Source organism: Procambarus clarkii, chromosome 31 (genome assembly GCF_040958095.1).
Source record: "Procambarus clarkii isolate CNS0578487 chromosome 31, FALCON_Pclarkii_2.0, whole genome shotgun sequence".
Classification (NCBI taxonomy): Eukaryota; Metazoa; Arthropoda; class Malacostraca; order Decapoda; family Cambaridae; genus Procambarus; species Procambarus clarkii.
Genome location: NC_091180.1, coordinates 37646949 through 37666926, shown reverse-complemented (window position 1 = coordinate 37666926; position 19978 = coordinate 37646949). Strand labels below are relative to the sequence as shown.

Sequence of the window (19978 nt, the reverse complement as noted above, 5' to 3'; positions counted from 1 at the left end):
GTCGACCGTGCTCTCAGCCACAGCTCAGAATGGAAGCAAGTCGACGAAGAACTCTGTAGGGTAAGGCAGGTTCTAGTCAATAACGGCTTCTCCAATGGTTTCATCGAAGACATCATAAGAAGGAAAGTGAAAAGCCATGCAACCTCCGAAGAGACAACTAACACAACACCTATACCCCCTATTAGACTATTTTACAGGAACTTCTTTTCCACAGCTCATAAAACAGAGGAAAGGGTCCTGAAAGATATTGTTAATAGAAACGTTATCCCTACAGACAAAAATCAGAGGATACAACTGACGATTTACTATAAAACCAGAAAAACGGCCAGCCTACTCATGAGAAACTCTCCAGACACGAAACAGAACGCTTTAAAAGAGACTAACGTCGTCTATGCCTTCAAATGCCCACTTGGGGACTGTAAGCTCCAAAAAACCCAGTATATAGGCAAGACAACAACATCTCTTTCTAGGCGTTTAACGATGCATAAACAACAGGGCTCCATTAAGGAACATATAATCTCTTCCCATAACCAAACCATCGCCAGAGAAATCCTAGTAAACAACACAGAAATCATCGATAGATACAGCGATAGCAGGCGGCTCGACGTTTGCGAGGCACTACACATCAAGAAGTCAACACCAGCAATCAACAGCCAATTATTGCACAACTATATTCTACCCACCTCAAGACTCCGCTCCAATATAGAAGCATCAAGAAATATGGACCAATAGGCTTTCTACAAACACTTCTATTCAATATCCATTGTTTCGTGTTCTGTCTTGTGTTGATACTTTTAATACCCTATTAATATCCTCTAATGCCACATCATCCTTCCCACCTTACTCAAATGTAATGCCACATCACCCTTCCCACCTCACTCAAATGTAGATATAAAATCAGGGAAACGCAAGTTCTAATCAGTTGTGTATTTGTGAAGTCTTTGAAAATGTAATAAGTTTTACGAAACGCGCCCGTGTCGCGTCAGACTAGAAATAAAAATGAATTTTGGAGAAGTGATTTTTGATTTACCTCCAACAGTGAAGCATAATGTACGAAAGATTGAGAAAATTCGTGTTAGAATTATTAATCTTACTTTTTCGGTCATATTTAATAAAATATGTCTACAGGAAAGACTGCTACCAAAATATACTAATATATATATATATATATATATATATATATATATATATATATGTATATATATATATATATATATATATATATATATATATATATATATATATATATATGTATATGTATATGTATATGTATATATATATGTATATATATGAATAAAAACTCACACCCCAGAAGTGACTCGAACCCATACTCCCAGGAGCAACGCAACTGGTAACTACAGGGCGCCTTAATCCACTTGACCATCACGGCCGTCAAAGGAAGTGATAGCCAAGGCTATTTGAGCCACTTCCCCGACGGCAACTCGGATGGTAATCTTGGGCATAGCATTTCACCAAATCACCTCATTCTTTGGGGCACACGTGAGGAACACTTGTTCCTCATATATATATATATATATATATATATATATATATATATATATATATATATATATATATATATATATATATATATATATATATATATATATATATAACTGAAAACTCACACCCCAGAAGTGACTCGAACCCATACTCCCAGGAGCAGCGCAACTGGTATGTACAAGACGCCTTAATCCACTTGACCATCACGACCGGACATAATGAGGTGATAGCCGAGGCTATTTGAACCACCCCACCGCCGGCACTCGGATAGTAATCTTGGGCATAGCATTTTACCAAATCACCTCATTCTTTGGGGCACACGTGAGGAACACAAATGCGAACAAGCCTGAATGGTCCCCAGGACAATATGCAACTGAAAACTCACACCCCAGAAGTGACTCGAACCCATACTCCCAGGAGCAGCGCAACTGGTATGTACAAGACGCCTTAATCCACTTGACCATCACGACCGGACATAATAAGGTGATAGCCGAGGCTATTTGAACCACCCCACCGCTGGCACTCAGATAGTAATCTTGGGCATAGCATTTTACCAAATCACCTCATTCTTTGGGGCACACGTGAGGAACACAAATGCGAACAAGCCTGAATGGTCCCCAGGACAATATGCAACTGAAAACTCACACCCCAGAAGTGACTCGAACCCATACTCCCAGGAGCAGCGCAACTGGTATGTACAAGACGCCTTAATCCACTTGACCATCACGACCGGACATAATGAGGTGATAGCCGAGGCTATTTGAACCACCCCACCGCCGGCACTCGGATAGTAATTTTGGGCATAGCATTTTACCAACTCACCTCATTCTTTGGGGCACACGTGAGGAACACAAATGCGAACAAGCCTGAATGGTCCCCAGGACAATATGCAACTGAAGTATGGGTTCGAGTCACTTCTGGGGTGTTAGTTTTCAGTTGCATATTGTCCTGGGGACCATTCAGGCTTGTTCGCATTTGTGTTCCTCACGTGTGCCCCAAAGAATGAGGTGATTTGGTAAAATGCTATGCCCAAGATTACTATCCGAGTGCCGGCGGTGGGGTGGTTCAAATAGCCTCGGCTATCACCTCATTATGTCCGGTCGTGATGGTCAAGTGGATTAAGGCGTCTTGTACATACCAGTTGCGCTGCTCCTGGGAGTATGGGTTCGAGTCACTTCTGGGGTGTGAGTTTTCAGTTGCATATTGTCCTGGGGACCATTAAGGCTTATTCGCATTTGTGTTCCTCACGTGTGCCCCAAAGAATAAGGTGATTTGGTAAAATGCTATGCCCAAGATTACTATCCGAGTGCCGGCGGTGGGGTGGTTCAAATAGCCTCGGCTATCACCTCATTATGTCCGGTCGTGATGGTCAAGTAGATTAAGGCGTCTTGTACATACCAGTTGCGCTGCTCCTGGGAGTATGGGTTCGAGTCACTTCTGGGGTGTGAGTTTTCAGTTGCATATTGTCCTGGGGACCATTCAGGCTTGTTCGCATTTGTGTTCCTCACGTGTGCCCCAAAGAATGAGGTGATTTGGTAAAATGCTATGCCCAAGATTACTATCCGAGTGTCGGCGGTGGGGTGGTTCAAATAGCCTCGGCTATCACCTCATTATGTCCGGTCGTGATGGTCAAGTGGATTAAGGCGTCTTGTACATACCAGTTGCGCTGCTCCTGGGAGTATGGGTTCGAGTCACTTCTGGGGTGTGAGTTTTCAGTTGCATATTGTCCTGGGGACCATTAAGGCTTATTCGCATTTGTGTTCCTCACGTGTGCCCCAAAGAATAAGGTGATTTGGTAAAATGCTATGCCCAAGATTACTATCCGAGTGCCGGCGGTGGGGTGGTTCAAATAGCCTCGGCTATCACCTCATTATGTCCGGTCGTGATGGTCAAGTAGATTAAGGCGTCTTGTACATACCAGTTGCGCTGCTCCTGGGAGTATGGGTTCGAGTCACTTCTGGGGTGTGAGTTTTCAGTTGCATATTGTCCTGGGGACCATTCAGGCTTGTTCGCATTTGTGTTCCTCACGTGTGCCCCAAAGAATGAGGTGATTTGGTAAAATGCTATGCCCAAGATTACTATCCGAGTGCCGGCGGTGGGGTGGTTCAAATAGCCTCGGCTATCACCTCATTATGTCCGGTCGTGATGGTCAAGTGGATTAAGGCGTCTTGTACATACCAGTTGCGCTGCTCCTGGGAGTATGGGTTCGAGTCACTTCTGGGGTGTGAGTTTTCAGTTGCATATTGTCCTGGGGACCATTAAGGCTTATTCGCATTTGTGTTCCTCACGTGTGCCCCAAAGAATAAGGTGATTTGGTAAAATGCTATGCCCAAGATTACTATCCGAGTGCCGGCGGTGGGGTGGTTCAAATAGCCTCGGCTATCACCTCATTATGTCCGGTCGTGATGGTCAAGTAGATTAAGGCGTCTTGTACATACCAGTTGCGCTGCTCCTGGGAGTATGGGTTCGAGTCACTTCTGGGGTGTGAGTTTTCAGTTGCATATTGTCCTGGGGACCATTCAGGCTTGTTCGCATTTGTGTTCCTCACGTGTGCCCCAAAGAATGAGGTGATTTGGTAAAATGCTATGCCCAAGATTACTATCCGAGTGCCGGCGGTGGGGTGGTTCAAATAGCCTCGGCTATCACCTCATTATGTCCGGTCGTGATGGTCAAGTGGATTAAGGCGTCTTGTACATACCAGTTGCGCTGCTCCTGGGAGTATGGGTTCGAGTCACTTCTGGGGTGTGAGTTTTCAGTTGCATATTGCCCTGGGGACCATTCAGGCTTGTTCGCATTTGTGTTCCTCACATGTGCCCCAAAGAATGAGGTGATTTGGTAAAATGCTATGCCCAAGATTACTATCCGAGTGCCGGCGGTGGGGTGGTTCAAATAGCCTCGGCTATCACCTCATTATGTCCGGTCGTGATGGTCAAGTGGATAAAGGCGTCTTGTACATACCAGTTGCGCTGCTCCTGGGAGTATGGGTTCGAGTCACTTCTGGGGTGTGAGTTTTCAGTTGCATATTGTCCTGGGGACCATTCAGGCTTGTTCGCATATATATATATATATATATATATATATATATATATATATATATATATATATATATATATATATATATATATATATATTTATATATTTATATATATATATATATATATATATATATATATATATATATGTCGTACCTAGTAGCCAGAACTCACTTTTTGGCCTACTATTCAAGGCCCGATTTGCCTAATAAGCCAAGTTTTCCTGAATTAGTATATTTTTTCTATTTTTTTTCTTATGAAATGATAAAGCTGCCCATTTCATTATGTATGAGGTAAATTTTGTTTTTATTGGAGTTAAAATTAACGTAGATATATGACCGAACCTACCCAACCCTACCTAACCTAACCTAACCTATCTTTATAGGTTAGGTTTGGTTAGGTAGCCGAAAAAGTTAGGTTAGGTTAGGTTAGGTAGGTTTGGTACTCGAAAAACAATTAATTCATGAAAACTTGGTTTACTAGGCAAATCGGGCCTTGCATAGTAGGATGAAAAGTGCATTCTGGCTACTAGGTACGACATATATATATATATATATATTTATATATATATATATAAATATATATATATATATATATATATTTATATATTTATATATATATATATATATATATATATATATATATATATATATATATTTATATATATATATATATATATATATATATAAATATATATATATATATATATATATATATATATATATATATATATATATATATATATATATATATATATATATATATATAATGTATATGTATATGTATATGTATATATATATATATATATATATATATATATATATATATATATATATATATATATATATATATATATATATATATATATATATATATATATATGTATATATATATACATATATATATATATATATATATATATATATATATATATATATATATATAATGTATATATATATATATATTTTTATATATATATATATATATATATATATATATATATATATATTTTTATATATATATATATATATATATATATATATATATATATATATATATATATATATATATATATATATATATATATATATATATATATATATATATATATATATATATATATATATATATACATAACGTACCTGTGGACGAGACAATCGGGATGATAGCCGACAGAGTGCATCGTGATCTGGCCTGCACTCCTCTTGACATACCAGAAAACAGTCTAAGGAAACTACTCCAAGCTTGTACTAAAGAGGCACCCTTCTTGAGCCCGGAAGGGGACATGTATAAGCAAGTAGATGGGGTCGCCATGGGTTCTCCCCTAGGTGTCCTGTTTGCAAACTTCTACATGTGTACCATCGAGCAAAAAGTCTTAGTCGAAATGAACTTGAAACCGGCCATATACTGCAGGTATGTTGACGACATTTTTACACAGGTACCTGATGTCAGACTTCTGCAGGAGCTGAAGGAGGCATTTGAGCAGAGTTCCGTGCTGCGTTTCACTTACGAGATGGAAAAAGATGGGAAGCTGCCCTTTCTAGATGTAACAGTCATGGAAAAGAGTGGAGGTTTCCACACTGCAGTCTACACCAAGGAAACGAACATAGGAATGTGCCTAAATGCCAACAGCGACTGCCCAGACAGGTACAAGAGGGGTGTTGTTAACGCTTATGTCGACCGTGCTCTCAGCCACAGCTCAGAATGGAAGCAAGTCGACGAAGAACTCTGTAGGGTAAGGCAGGTCCTAGTCAACAACGGCTTCTCCAATGGTTTCGTCGAAGACATCATAAGAAGGAAAGTGAAATGCCATGCAACCTCTGAAGAGACAACTAACACAACACCTAAACCCCCTATTAGACTATTTTACAGGAACTTCTTTTCCACAGCTCATAAAACGGAGGAAATGGTCCTGAAAGATATTGTTAATAGAAACGTTATCCCTACAGACAAAAATCAGAGGATACAACTGACAATTTACTATAAAACCAGAAAAACGGCCAGCCTACTCATGAGAAACTCTCCAGACACAAAGCAGAACGCTTTAAAGAGACCAACGTCGTCTATGCCTTCAAATGCCCTCTTGGGGACTGTAAGCTCCAAAAAACCCAGTATATAAGCAAGACAACAACATCTCTTTCTAGGCGTTTAACGATGCATAAGCAACAGGGCTCCATTAAGGAACATATAATCTCTTCCCACAACCAAACCATCGCCAGAGAAATCCTAGTAAACAACACAGAAATCATCGATAGATACAGCGATAGCAGGCGGCTTGACGTCTGTGAGGCTCTACACATCAAGAAGTCAACACCAGCAATCAACAGCCAATTAATGCACAACTATATTCTACCCACCTCAAGACTCCGCTCCAATATAGAAGCATCAAGAAATATGGACCAATAGGCTTTCTACAAATCACTTCCATTCAATACCCATTGTTTCGTGTTCTGTTTTGTGTTTAGGAATTTAATACCCTATTAATACCACCTCACTCAAATGTAGATATAAACAAATCGAAGATGTGTAAGTGCTTCCTGGACACACACATGAATTTTAATGCTGAGGTCACTTACTTGAGAGAGCGAACTGCGGCCCGGACGGCAATCCTCAGGTCGCTAACCTCCCTTTCTGGAGGAGCCAATCTGCAAGTCCTTCGCACATACTATGTACAGGCAGTCAGATCAGTGATCGATTATGCCGCACCTGCACTCACAAATCTATCACACCAACAGTGGAAAAAGCTTGAAGTTGCCCAAAACAATGCTATGAGAGCTGCACTGGGAGCCCCCATGTGGACCAGGCTTGAAACTCTTAGACTGGAGACGGGTTTGCCCTCTCTACAAGAAAGAATATCACAAAGGACAGCTACAATTATCAGTAAGATAATTATTTCTTCTGATCCAATCCCAGTACAGCAGGCCTTGGTGGTTGGACTAGGCCAAAACAATGGAAACTCTTGGGTTGCAAGAGCAGGAAAAGTCCTAAACAGACTACATTTAAAAAACATGGTTCTTGATAGAGAGGGTGATCATCCACACCCAAATTACACTCCTTCCGCGCCGTGGGAAGAGCCTACTTTCAAAATAGTAATAGAAAGTCTCCCAATGAAAAAGGCTGCCTATGATCCGACAATCCTAAGGCGCATAATAGAAGAGCAAATGTATAGCATAGCAGTAGCAGGAGCCACCCACATCTTCACAGACGGATCGGTGGACACAGAAAATGAGAGTGCTGGCCGTGCTCTTTGCACGGCCAGCGTGCAGGCATATTGGAGACTAGGAGGACTAGTATCATCAACCTAAACTGAGCTGTTTGCCATACAATAGGCATTCGCATATGTCATTGCACAAAACACTCAAAATGCAATCATACACACAGACTCAAAAGCTGCACTTCAAATACTAGGACAAAAACAATGGAAAGATAATGTGGAAATAATTACCACCATTTTGTATCTTGGAGCAGTCGCTAAAGGCAGAGGACTCAACATAACTTTAAACTGGATCCCATCCCATATTGGAATCCCATTAAATGAAAAAGCTGATGAAATTGCTAAATTGGAAAACTCGTCATCCAGTGATACATAAAACAATTCAACCCAGCCTAGGGAACATAAAAAACATCATCACCAAAAAACTCTCACATCTCAACAAAGCCTACCTGCACCAGAGAATAGCTGAAGGTTCGCCATCTGCAACATGGTATCTTCAGGCAACCAAATTAGAAAGGTTAAATATCCCAAAAGGAATCCACAGGGAAATAGCAGTTAGGCTATATAGACTACGTCTAGGTTACAGATGCAACTGGGAGATTGGTGAACCCCGACAGAGAGAGAGTGCATCTTCTGCCAAACTGTCACAGAAAAGCCATTACTTCACTATCTTCTGGAATGTGAAGCAACCAATGACCTTAGAAGAGCTTTAAGAGTTCCTGAATCATGCAGTGGCCACCCTGAAGCCATCAACACAGCCACTCTCCTGGTCAACAAAGGTGTCCAGCAGCTGGACACCCTCATAAAGACTGTGAAGCAGTATCCTCCCCCGCGATAACAGCTTGATGGTTAAATGCAACCTCAGAATACTGAGAAAAAAAAATTGTACCACTTACGAGCTATTCATGCCCGTGCGACCTCTTGGGTGGCTTAATCTTTATCATCATTGTGTAAGTTCTATTCAGTTGTGTATGTGTAAGCTAAAGTCTTTGAAAATGTAATAAGTTTTACGAAACGCGCTCAAGTGTCGCGTCAGACTAGAAATAAAAATGAATTTTTAGAATTGATTTTTAAATTACCACCAACAGTGAAAAGAAACGTATGAAAGATCGAGAAAATTCGTGTTAGAATTATTAGTCTTACTTTTTCGGTCATATTTAATAATATATATATATATATATATATGTATGTATATATACATATTTAATAATATATATATATATGTATATATATATATATATATATATATATATATATATATATATATATATATATATATATATATATATATATATATATATATATATATATATATATATATATATTATACTCTCTTGTTCGTGGAGTTGCTGGTTTCAGGAATTCCTTTTTGTCAATTTGGTTGATTCCTGTTTTTATTATGTAAGTGGTGATGAAATCACATATTTTTCCTTCTATCATCTAGCTTCAGTACATTTAATGCTTCTCCTTGTAACTTTTGTTTTTTTCAGTTCCATAAGCCATATAGTAGTATGCCTTTGAACCTTTTCCAGCTTACTGATGTGCTTCTTGAAATATGGGCACCATACACGTGCTGCATATTCCAATTTTGGTCTCAGAAAGTCATGGAAAGTTTCTTTAGTGTTTCTCCATCCATATAATTATAAGCAAGTCTGAAGTTGGAAAGCGACGCATACACTCCTCTCACAAAGTTCTCTATGTTCCTCTGGCGACAGCTTACAATCCAAAACCACCCTAGGTTTTGTTCTTTATTAGAGTTCTCTAATTCCTTTCCCACATAATTTGTAAGTTGTGTGTGTAATCTATTTTATCCGATTCCACATTCCATAACAGAGCATAAATTCACTTTGAATTCCATATGCCGTGTCGCTCAGAGCACTTATTTTATATAAATCAATTTGAGAGGAATGACAATCGTCTTCGTTTCCTATCTTCCCTAGTATTTTAGCATCATAAGCAAACATGTACAAATAATTCTGTATACCTTCTGGTAGATGGTTTATGCAGATGATAAGCATTACTGGTGCTAGAACTGAACACTGTGGTACTCCGCTAGTAACATTTATTCAGTCAGATACATTGCCTCTGATTACCGCCCTCATCTGTCAGTAATTGTTCATCCATGTCAGAAGTCTCCCTGTCACCCCTCCAGCATGCTCCAGTTTCCAAAACAACTTCTTATGTGGGAATCTGTCCCACAAAAGAAGCCTTATTTTTTTTAGGTCCAGATAGACACAGTCAACCCATTCATCTCTCTCCTGTAGAATCTCTGGTTCTATTATAAAAAATAAAAAGATTTGTTACATAGGATCTTCCTTTTCGAAAATCATACTATATGTCCGTTATTATGCCATTACTCTCCAGGTGTTCAACCCATTTGGTTTTACCTATTTTTCCTAATGTTATGACTACCACGCTTCTTAATGATACGGGTCTATAATTTAGAAAGGGGTTTCTCGGCTAACGTTTTGTAGACTGGAACTATGTTTGCCTTTTTCCATATATCTGCTAAGATTCCTGTCGACAAAGATGTCTGGAATATCAATTTGAGTTGGATGCTCAGCTCAGTTGCACATTCTCTCAGCAACTCTAGTAGTACTCACACTCAGTGTATGTGCTAGTATAATTTATTGGCTACTAGAGTTTAACTCGAGCTAGTGCATAGTGATGAAGGGAACAGGAGGCCAAACACAAGGTACCAACTGGGAGAAGAAATCCTGCAGAAATCGAGAAGGGAGAAAAATCTGGGGGGTTAATATCACACCAGCTAACACCAATCGCATATGCAAGGCTGGTGAACATAAGAACTGGCTTCAGAAATTTGGGTAAGGGAACATTGACAATAATGTATACCTCATATGTCAGACTAATACTGCAGAATGAAGCTCCAGCGTGGAGTCCATATCTATTCAAACACAAATCGAAGTTAGAAAAGATCATATACTATGAGTCACAATAACGTGATTGAAGACACGATGACCAAACCACACATTAGAAGATGAGGAAATGACAACGTTTCGGTCCGTACTGGACCATTATCAAGTCGTTTTTGAGGGACAGATGAAGTAACGCGTAATAAATGCGGAAAGGCATACCTCTGTACCATAGAAAAGGTTCAGAGGTATATGCCACCAGGCTAGTCCCGAGCTGAGGGGTATAAGTTACGAAAAAAGATTACTGGAACTAAGCCTCACGACACTGGAACACTGAAGAGTTAGAAAGAACTTTTATAGTGTCAGAGATGTTAACAGATGGAATGTATTAGGATTGAGGCGGTGGCAGACTCCATACACAGTTTCAAATGTAGATATGATAGAGCCCATTAGGCTCAGGAATCTGGACACCAGTTGATTAAAGTTGAGAGGCGGGCCCAAAGAGCAGAAGCTCAACCCTCGCAACCACAACTAGGTGAGTACGCACTCAGTGTGCGTGTGTGTGTTTGTATTCACCTAGTTGTGCTTGTGGGGGTTGAGCTCTGCTCTTTCGGTCCGCCTCTCAACAGTCAAAATAGTGGCAAAACTGTTACTAACTACTATTTTTTCTCTCTCTTTTTTTTCACTCCCACACACACTCCCAGGAAGCAGCCCGTAACAGCTGTCTAACTCATAGGTACCTATTTACTGCTAAGTAACAGGGGCCTCAGGTGGAAAGAAACTGCAGATTGTTTCTCGCCGGCGCCGGGAATCGAGCCCGGGCCAAAGGATTACATGCCCAGCATGCTATCCACACAGCCACCGGTGCCCCCCAAGTGTGTGTGTGTGTGTGTGTGTGTACTCACCTAGTTGTACTCACCTAGTTGTGTCTGCAGGATCGAGCATTGACTCTTGGATCCCGCCTTTCGAGCATCGGTTGTTTACAGCAATGACTCCTGTCCTATTTCCCTATCATACCTGGTTTTAAAATTATGAATAGTATTTGCTTCCACAACCTGTTCCTGAAGTGCATTCCATTTCCCCACTACTCTCACGCTAAAAGAAAACTTCCTAACATCTCTGTGACTCATCTGAGTTTCAAGCTTCCATCCATGTCCTCTCGTTCTGTTACTATTCCGTGTGAACATTTCGTCTATGTCCACTCTGTCAATTCCTCTGAGTATCTTATACGTTCCTATCATGTCCCCCCTCTCCCTTCTTCTTTCTAGTGTCGTAAGGCACAATTCCCTCAGGCGCTCTTCATACCCCATCCCTCGTAGCTCTGGGACGAGTCTCGTTGCAAACCTCTGAACCTTTTCCAGTTTCATTATATGTTTCTTCAGATGGGGACTCCATGATGAGGCGGCATACTCTAAGACTGGCCTTACGTAGGCAGTGTAAAGCGCCCTAAATGCCTCCTTACTTAGGTTTCTGAATGATGTTCTAACTTTTGCCAGTGTAGAGTACGCTGCTGTCGTTATCCTATTAATATGTGCCTCAGGAGATAGATTAGGTGTTACGTCCACCCCCAGGTCTCTTTCATGTGTGTGTGTGTGTGTGTGTGTGTGTGTGTGTGTGTGTGTGTGTGTGTGTGTGTGTGTGTGTGTGTGTGTGTGTGTGTGTGTGTGTGTGTGTGTGTGTGTGTGTGTGTGTGTGTGTGTGTGTGTGTGTGTGTGTGTGTGTGTGTTTACTCACCTAGTTCTTCTTGCGGGGATTGAGCTTTGGCTCTTTGTTCCCACCTCTCAACTGTCAATCAACTGGTGATTATTGAGCCTATTGGGCTCTATCAAATCTACATATGAAACTGTGTACGGAGTCTGCCTCCACCACATCACTGCTAAATGTATTCCATCTGTTAACTACTCTGACATAGAACAAATTATTTCTAATGACTCTGTGGCTCATTTGAGTACTAGGTTTCCACCTGTGTCCCTTTGTTCGTGTTCCAGCCATATTAAATAGTCTGTCTCTGTTCACACTTTCAATTCCTATTAGAATTTTCTAGGTGGTGATCATGTCTCATCCTACTCTTCTGTCTTCTAGGTATATAAGGTTTAGCTCCAATAGCCTTTCCTCGTAGCTCATACCTCTGGGATTAGTCTGGTAGCATACCTCTGAATCTTCTCTAACATTGTCTAGGATTAACTGGGAATGGACTCCAGGCTGGCGCTACATACTCCAGAAGTGATCTGAAATAGGTGGTATACAAGTTTTGAATGAGTCCTTTCACAAGTTTCTAAAAGCAGTTCTTATATTGGCCAATCTAGCATATGCCACTGATGATATACTTTATATGTGGGCTTCTGGGAACAGGTTCTGTGTGATATCAGCCCCCAAATCTTTCTCCCTATGTGTGCATGTGTGTTCGTTTATTCGGTAGGGCATTCGTGCTTGCATTTGTGTGCGCGCCTGCAAATCGTGAGTTGCATGTTAGCTAGTTGTGTAAACAAACGGCTGTATAAATTATTGAGCTAGATACAGCGCCCGCGTCATTTTCCCCATCTCTTCCACAGAAAAAAAAACTGATAAGTATACTTTTCCTGAGGTCGCTCTCTGCCTCGGCGTATCTCCTCTAAGTCACACAACTTTGTTCTCACATCAATTGCCCTTTGTTAACGGGACTGGGTAATCAAAGGAAAATTAATAAAACATTCTGGTAATAATCGAAGTGATGTGAATATATTTTGACACTGCTCACGCGATGGTTTTCAGGGACACGTTATCATCATAAAACGAGTTTCTCCTAGCAACACAAGCTTCATCCAGAGAGTTGCGTCAGCAGAGTACTGGGGGGTACAAGAAGACACTTGGGTACACATGAAGGCACATATCCATACATACATACATGCATACATACATGCATACATGCACACATACATCCATACATGCATACATACATACATACATTCATACATACATACTTACATACATACATACATACATTTCAAATAAAACAAGTGAACTTGGAGAATGGGCACTAGAAGAAAACCCAGACATAATAGCACTCACAGAAACAAAGTTAACGAAAATCATAACAAACGCAGTGTTTCCACAGGGCTACTATGTAGTGAGGAAAGAGAGAGAAGGGAGAGGAGGAGGTGGTGTAGCTCTGCTACTAAGAGAAGGTTGGAGTTTCGAAGAGATGATAATTCAGAACTGTGAAGGTTTCAGTGACTACATTTCAGGCACCATAGCAACTGGGGGACAGAAAATTATAATAGTAGTCATATATAACCCCCCACCGAATGACAGAAGACCCAGACAGGAACATGATAGAAACAACTTGGCCACCATCAATATAATAGAGAGAGCAGCTTCCGTGGCTAGCAGGAACGGATCCAGACTTTTAATCATGGGAGATTTCAACCATGGGAAGATAGATTGGGGGAACAGAGACCCATATGGAGGCCCAGACACATGGAGAGCTAAGCTGCTGGATGTGGCAACAAGAAACTTTCTAAGTCAACACGTCAAGGGCTCGACAAGAATGAGAGGAGGGGATGAACCAGACTTGCTTGATCTGATATTTACCCTAAATGAGTTGGATATAAGGGAAGTTAAGTTGGAAGCCCCCTTGGGAATGAGTGATCATAGTGTATTGAGCTTTGAGTACCTGGTTGAGCTGGGAATTATCACCCCCAAAAAAAACTGGGAACCAAAGGGCTGGTGTACCGAAAGGGAAACTATGAGGAAATGAATAAATTCCTATGGGATATACATTGGGACACAGAACTCGGAATCAAGTCCGTACAAGACATGATGGACTATGTCACCCAAAAATGTCAGGAGGCTGTAAGCAGGTTTGTCCCAGCCCGACAGGGAAAAACAGAGAAGCAAAGGAAGAATCCGTGGTTTAATAAGGAATGTATGAAAGCAAAGGAGCTGAACAAAAGGGCATGGAGGAACTTCCGAAATAACAGAACACCAGAAAGTAGAGTGAGATACCAGAGAACCAGGAACGAGTATGTCAGTGTGAGAAGAGCAGCTGAGAAAAGGTATGAAAATGATATAGCTAATAAAGCCAAGACCGAACCAAAGCTACTACACAGTCACATCAGGAGGAAGACAACAGTGAAGGAACAGGTGATGAAACTTAGGGTGGGCGAGGACAGGTACACAGAGAATGACAAAGAGGTGTGTGAAGAACTCAACAAAAGGTTCCAGGAGGTCTTTACAATAGAACAGGGAGATGTCACGGCGCTAGAAGAGGTGGCAGCAAACCAGGTGACCTTGGATAGGTTCGAAATTACAAGAGATGAGGTCAAGAAGCACCTATTGGAGCTGGATGTGAGAAAAGCTGTTGGGCCGGATGGAATCTCGCCATGGGTATTGAAAGAGTGTGCAGGAGCACTTTGTCTACCACTCTCCATAGTGTATAGTAGGTCACTGGAAACGGGGGACCTACCAGAAATATGGAAGACTGCTAATGTAGTACCAATATACAAAAAGGGTGACAGACAAGAGGCACTGAACTACAGGCCAGTGTCCTTAACTTGTATACCATGCAAGGTGATGGAGAAGATTGTGAGAAAAAACCTAGTAACACATCTGGAGAGAAGAGACTTTGTGACAACCCATCAACATGGGTTCAGGGAGGGTAAATCTTGCCTTACAGGCTTGATAGAATTCTACGATCAGGTGACAAAGATTAAACAAGAAAGAGAAGGGTGGGCGGACTGCATTTTTTTGGACTGTCGGAAAGCCTTTGACACAGTACCCCATAAAAGGTTGATGCATAAGCTGAGTAGCATAAAAGGAGACACATGGGAAATAAATTTTTCAGAAACGGTTGGGCACTTCCATGCCGACTCGACTCCCGGGGGCCAGATCGTGAAAATCTTTTTCAAGCAGTTGGGTCAGGACGCGCTGGGCGCGCACCTGGCTGGGTGGGTGGGTGGGGTGGTGGTCCGTTCCCCCCCAGGGGTACCCAGGGCCCACCACCCAGGATGTACCTAAGGAACTGGTGCCCTATCCTAACCTGTTTTTTCTCGTGCTTTTAAGATGAGTCTAAGGCATCAAGAAGGGGGTCCCCTACTTATGAGTGGATCAGTGGGTGCATGTTCAATAGATTCAAACCAAAAAATACACTGGTGAAAGGCATATAGACGTTTTTGGAGTATTTAATAGCATGAGCAAAAATTCACGATTTGGCCCGGGGGTGTTAAGAGAGTACTACGGTATCAGTTTGGGGGCCCTTACTTTTGAATGGATCAGAGGGTGAATGTTCAATAGATTCAAACCAAAAAACACAGTTGAAAGCGAATATAGAAGTTTTTGGAGTACTTTAATGATGCTATGACTGAATAATATAGGGAGCCCTTGGCGCAGCTCCATTTTCTGTAATGGTCAGAGGTGAGCGGTGAGAACGGGGCGCGATTTTTATGACCAATCAGGAGCCGAGTAGAAAAATTCTCTTTCCGTCCCGGGTCATGGGCCAATCAGGTGAAATTTTCCTTATTTGTCGCGGGGGTGTCACATGACATGACGTCGACAATAGGGACCCTCTACCTATGATTACCCCAGTGGGGGTCAAGCATACAAGAGGGGGTCGAGATTCCTTACAAAGACCAAGTTGGATATTTAGGTGAAGTATGCCTTATCTTGGATTTGCATGATACTGTGGGGTACATTGACATGAAGGGCGAATCATAGAACAGGATCTGCATGTGAGATGGGTCATATTAGGGTTTTAAAGAAGTTAAGATAGCTTTAAAGAGTCCTGTGTGCTTGATGGTGGGTAAATGTTCAGTCAATAATTCTCGTGTTTTTAATCTGAATGAGGGGTCCTAGTTTGCGTTCTAGTCGTAAAATGAGTTCCTTAGTATATTTGCTATGGAAAATGAGCTTTCAGTACTCTATATAATTTGAAATGAGGTCAAGAAAGACATGTTTATGTGCAAGAAGAGTCAGGTTGGAAACTGTTTATTCCAGTCATCCCCCCTTGCTTTGCTCTGTTTTCTGTAGCCAAAGTAAAGATTCCATTTTCTGTGGCATTTAGTTGATTACTGGTGAAAAAGGCATGCTTGCATTTGTATGGTTCTAACCTGTTTATAGATTTTATAGATATATTTGTCGGGCCTCAAATTAGATTTTAATATGAAAAATAGTATCAAATGTATGTCTATCTTTTGTAATAAACGTTACAAGCATTAACAATACCTGTGATATTTCATAGAATACGAAAAGAAGGTTAAATAGTGGGGCCTCAGCCATATTGTGTTGGGTTTGACACTCCAAACATTAATTTGATACTTGTAAATATACTATGAAGGAAAGTAGTTCAGTGGTTTAAGTAATTTAATATATATTAGGAATCTGTTCATATTCCATAATAAATTGCATTATTTAACATCATAGTAGTTCATAGCTATTGTGGTGGGGGCCCCAATAACTTCATGTAACGCTTCGACTGGCACTATCTGTTGCTATGAAATGCTTTTTGATATCATGTGTAAAAATTTAAAAGTCGACTCCATCAGTTGCCTTTTATGTCAGTGGTGGTATATCAAGCGCAAAGGTTTTCAGAAAATGTTACACCTCCACCTTTCAAAAAGTGAAAAGATGAATTCATTTTTGGCATTACTGTCATTACTTTGGAAGTTTTTAATGATAGCACATGCTTAAACAAACTCGCTTGCAAAAACAAACTCATTTTTTTTTGGTTCAACTTTACACAAATAAACCCAGGGCTTTCACATTCGCGCAAAATACTTAGTTCCCCCCTAAACTTAAAACAGTTGCACAATCTTACTTAAACGCATTGCTAAACTCTCATACACAAACAAAAACTCAATTTTTAACTCACACAAATAGACACGGGCTCTGCACATTCACACAAAAAAAATGCTTAGTCCCCCCTAGACTTGAACACTCACAATCTTACAGTGCTTTAATTCCCAAAGCCTTCCAAACCTGCACTGGTTCGTTAGTCATATATAGAATCAGGGAGAAAAATATCTGCTTCAGTATATATAAAAAAATAATACAACTCTTGAATAAATAGTCCAACCACTTGGGCTGGACGGTAGAGTGACGGCCTTACTTCATGCAGGTCGGCGTTCAATCCCCTGACCATCTAAGTGGTTGGGCCTCCATTCCTTCCTCCCATCTTATTCCCAAATCCTTATCCTGACTCCTTCCCAGTGCTACATGGTCGTAATGGCTTGGCACTTTCTCCTGATAGTTCCATTCCATTCCATTCTTGACTAAATAACTAGCATTAAGTTTTAAGTCAATCTAATATCCCCATCTCACGGCCCCCAGAACTCTGCACATTCCCGCCCTCCAACAAATTCCAATGTCTTGCAAGAGCCCACTCCAGTCACTCATGCGGCAATAAACATGTTTTTCGCCCAACTGTATTTATTTAAAATAATACGTCAGATAGAAAGAGTTTCGCATTGCTATTATATTTACCTTATAAAGCCTCTCTATAAAAATGATATGCCACTGCGTATTATGATTGTTTTATAATAAATATTGCATAAATACTTACACTATTTCATAAACAAAAAAATTATTTTAGTGAGCCATGTTTGGAAGGCTTCATCGTTACGATAAATACAAACTTTTAAAACTAACTAAACATATATATCTCATAGAGGAAGAGTTTTTCTTCAGAATATGTTATTGTTTAAGAGCTTCATTCTATGTAAAAAAGTTGCCAATATTTTCAAAACTCTGGCCACAAATTTTAATAACGCTCTGAACCAAGCTCTGAACCAATCTCTCACAACCATCTCGGCCCACCTCATCCAGCAGGGTGAAAGCGGGAGGCCAACCCTCAAGGTCACCCTCAAGACTCCAGCAGAGGCTACTCTCGCGGCCGACAACGGACTCAGATGCTGTGGAGTGGCCTGCACACCCCACCAGATCACCAGGCAGCGTTACTTCCGCCTTCGTCAATGTTTTAGGTGTTATCAATACACCCACTACACCCAGAAGTGCCCAAACAGGCTGCAGAAATGCAGCATTTGCACTGGGGAACACCATCACAGGACCGGCACAGCCACCATCAAGCGTTGTCTACTTTGCAACGGTGAACACACAGCTGTCTCTCAAGACTGCCCCTCCAGGCAGGAAGAAATAACGAAAATGATCGACGCCAGACCTCGCAATCCTACTCCAAGAGTAAAATCTTTCAACATTCAAGCAGAAGCCTTCCCAGCACTCCCGACAAGTGGCGCAGCGAGCGGCGCACAACTAAACTACTGGACCAGCAGCTCCCGTGCCAGCCACTCAAGGTCACAGACAACACCTCTCAACCCAGCCAGCCAGCCGTCCTCACTCACGCCGCCAGCAGCCACCCCTGATAGCACTGTTGCAGCTCTGATACACTTCGCAACGGAGCTCTCAGATGGAGATCTCAGACAACGTTATGAAATACTCAAGGAACTATACAAGGAGAACAACCTACCACCGTTTGTGATACCAGAGGCCATGTTCACCTCCTGCTCTACTACAACAGAGGCCAACCCTACACCAGCCACTCCCGCAAACCCGACTGTGGCAAACGACAGCACTACGACGGCTTCTCAACCGATCTCAACATCTGCTGAACCATCAACTGTCATCGCACCTGAACCCAAAATGACTACCAGCATAGCAGCCCCGAAAATTTTCAACCCATACACTACTGTCGCGAGTTTTGTCGAAGAAAACGCTGACCCTAGAATGCGATAATTTCATGTACCACTACGGGACCCAGTATATGGAGAAGAGGAGGGCGACGGCATCGAATTGTCAGAATACGACCAAGAATCGATCTACCCAGTAAGCCTAGAAGGTCTGCAATCCCCCCGCTTATTCCTGATTCACGACCCCAAGGACACAGAAGATCCATTGTCAATCCTGGACGTGGAAGCAGGAACAATAACGACCAAACACAGAAACGGCGAGAAAACTGTTACTAGGGTAGTAACTCACATGAAAACCCTGATGTGCAACAGAGTATGGCGTCCAGCAAGAGAAGAATTGAACGAATATAAACTAGTGACAAGACCCACACCTTCACCAAGCACGCCAACAGACCAAACTCCACGCAAGAGAACAAGGAAAAGTAACCAGCCTAGCTTCAGCACCAGACTCGCCCGAAGGTAGCCGCCTTCACCCCCCCCCCCTCTTTAGGAGTATAGGGACCTAATTTTGCTCGTTTTGAGGTGGTGGAACCCCTGCAAGCTTCGGAGCAGACCGACGCGCAAGACAGAAGACGGAAGACTTCAGCTTCAAAGAAGAAAGAAGACTTCAACTCCTAAGAAGAAAGAAGACTCCACACATCAAGAGGAAAGAAGACCTCACACCGCCGCCCCTCCCTCGGG

At 41.5% G+C, this 19978-nt stretch overlaps 2 protein-coding genes across 2 annotated transcripts in view; one reads left to right on the top strand and one right to left on the bottom strand.

Moving 5' to 3' along the window:
- LOC123749131 (probable cytochrome P450 49a1) overlaps nt 1-18793 on the bottom strand; it is a 457485-nt gene extending 438692 nt beyond the window's left edge. The window contains exon 1 of the mRNA XM_069334715.1: nt 18772-18793. The gene's annotated coding sequence lies outside the window, so the exon portion shown is untranslated. The remainder of the gene's footprint in view (nt 1-18771) is intronic.
- LOC138370287 (uncharacterized) lies at nt 18756-19343 on the top strand. The gene has a single exon (XM_069334303.1). The coding sequence runs from the start codon at nt 18756-18758 to the stop codon at nt 19341-19343; it is 588 nt and encodes a 195-aa protein (XP_069190404.1).
- Nucleotides 19344-19978: the final 635 nt, after the last annotated feature.

What these genes read in the sequence shown, in the direction of transcription:
- LOC138370287 (XM_069334303.1), top strand. Translation starts at nt 18,756, where the DNA reads ATGATCGACGCCAGACCTCGCAATCCTACTCCAAGAGTAAAATCTTTC.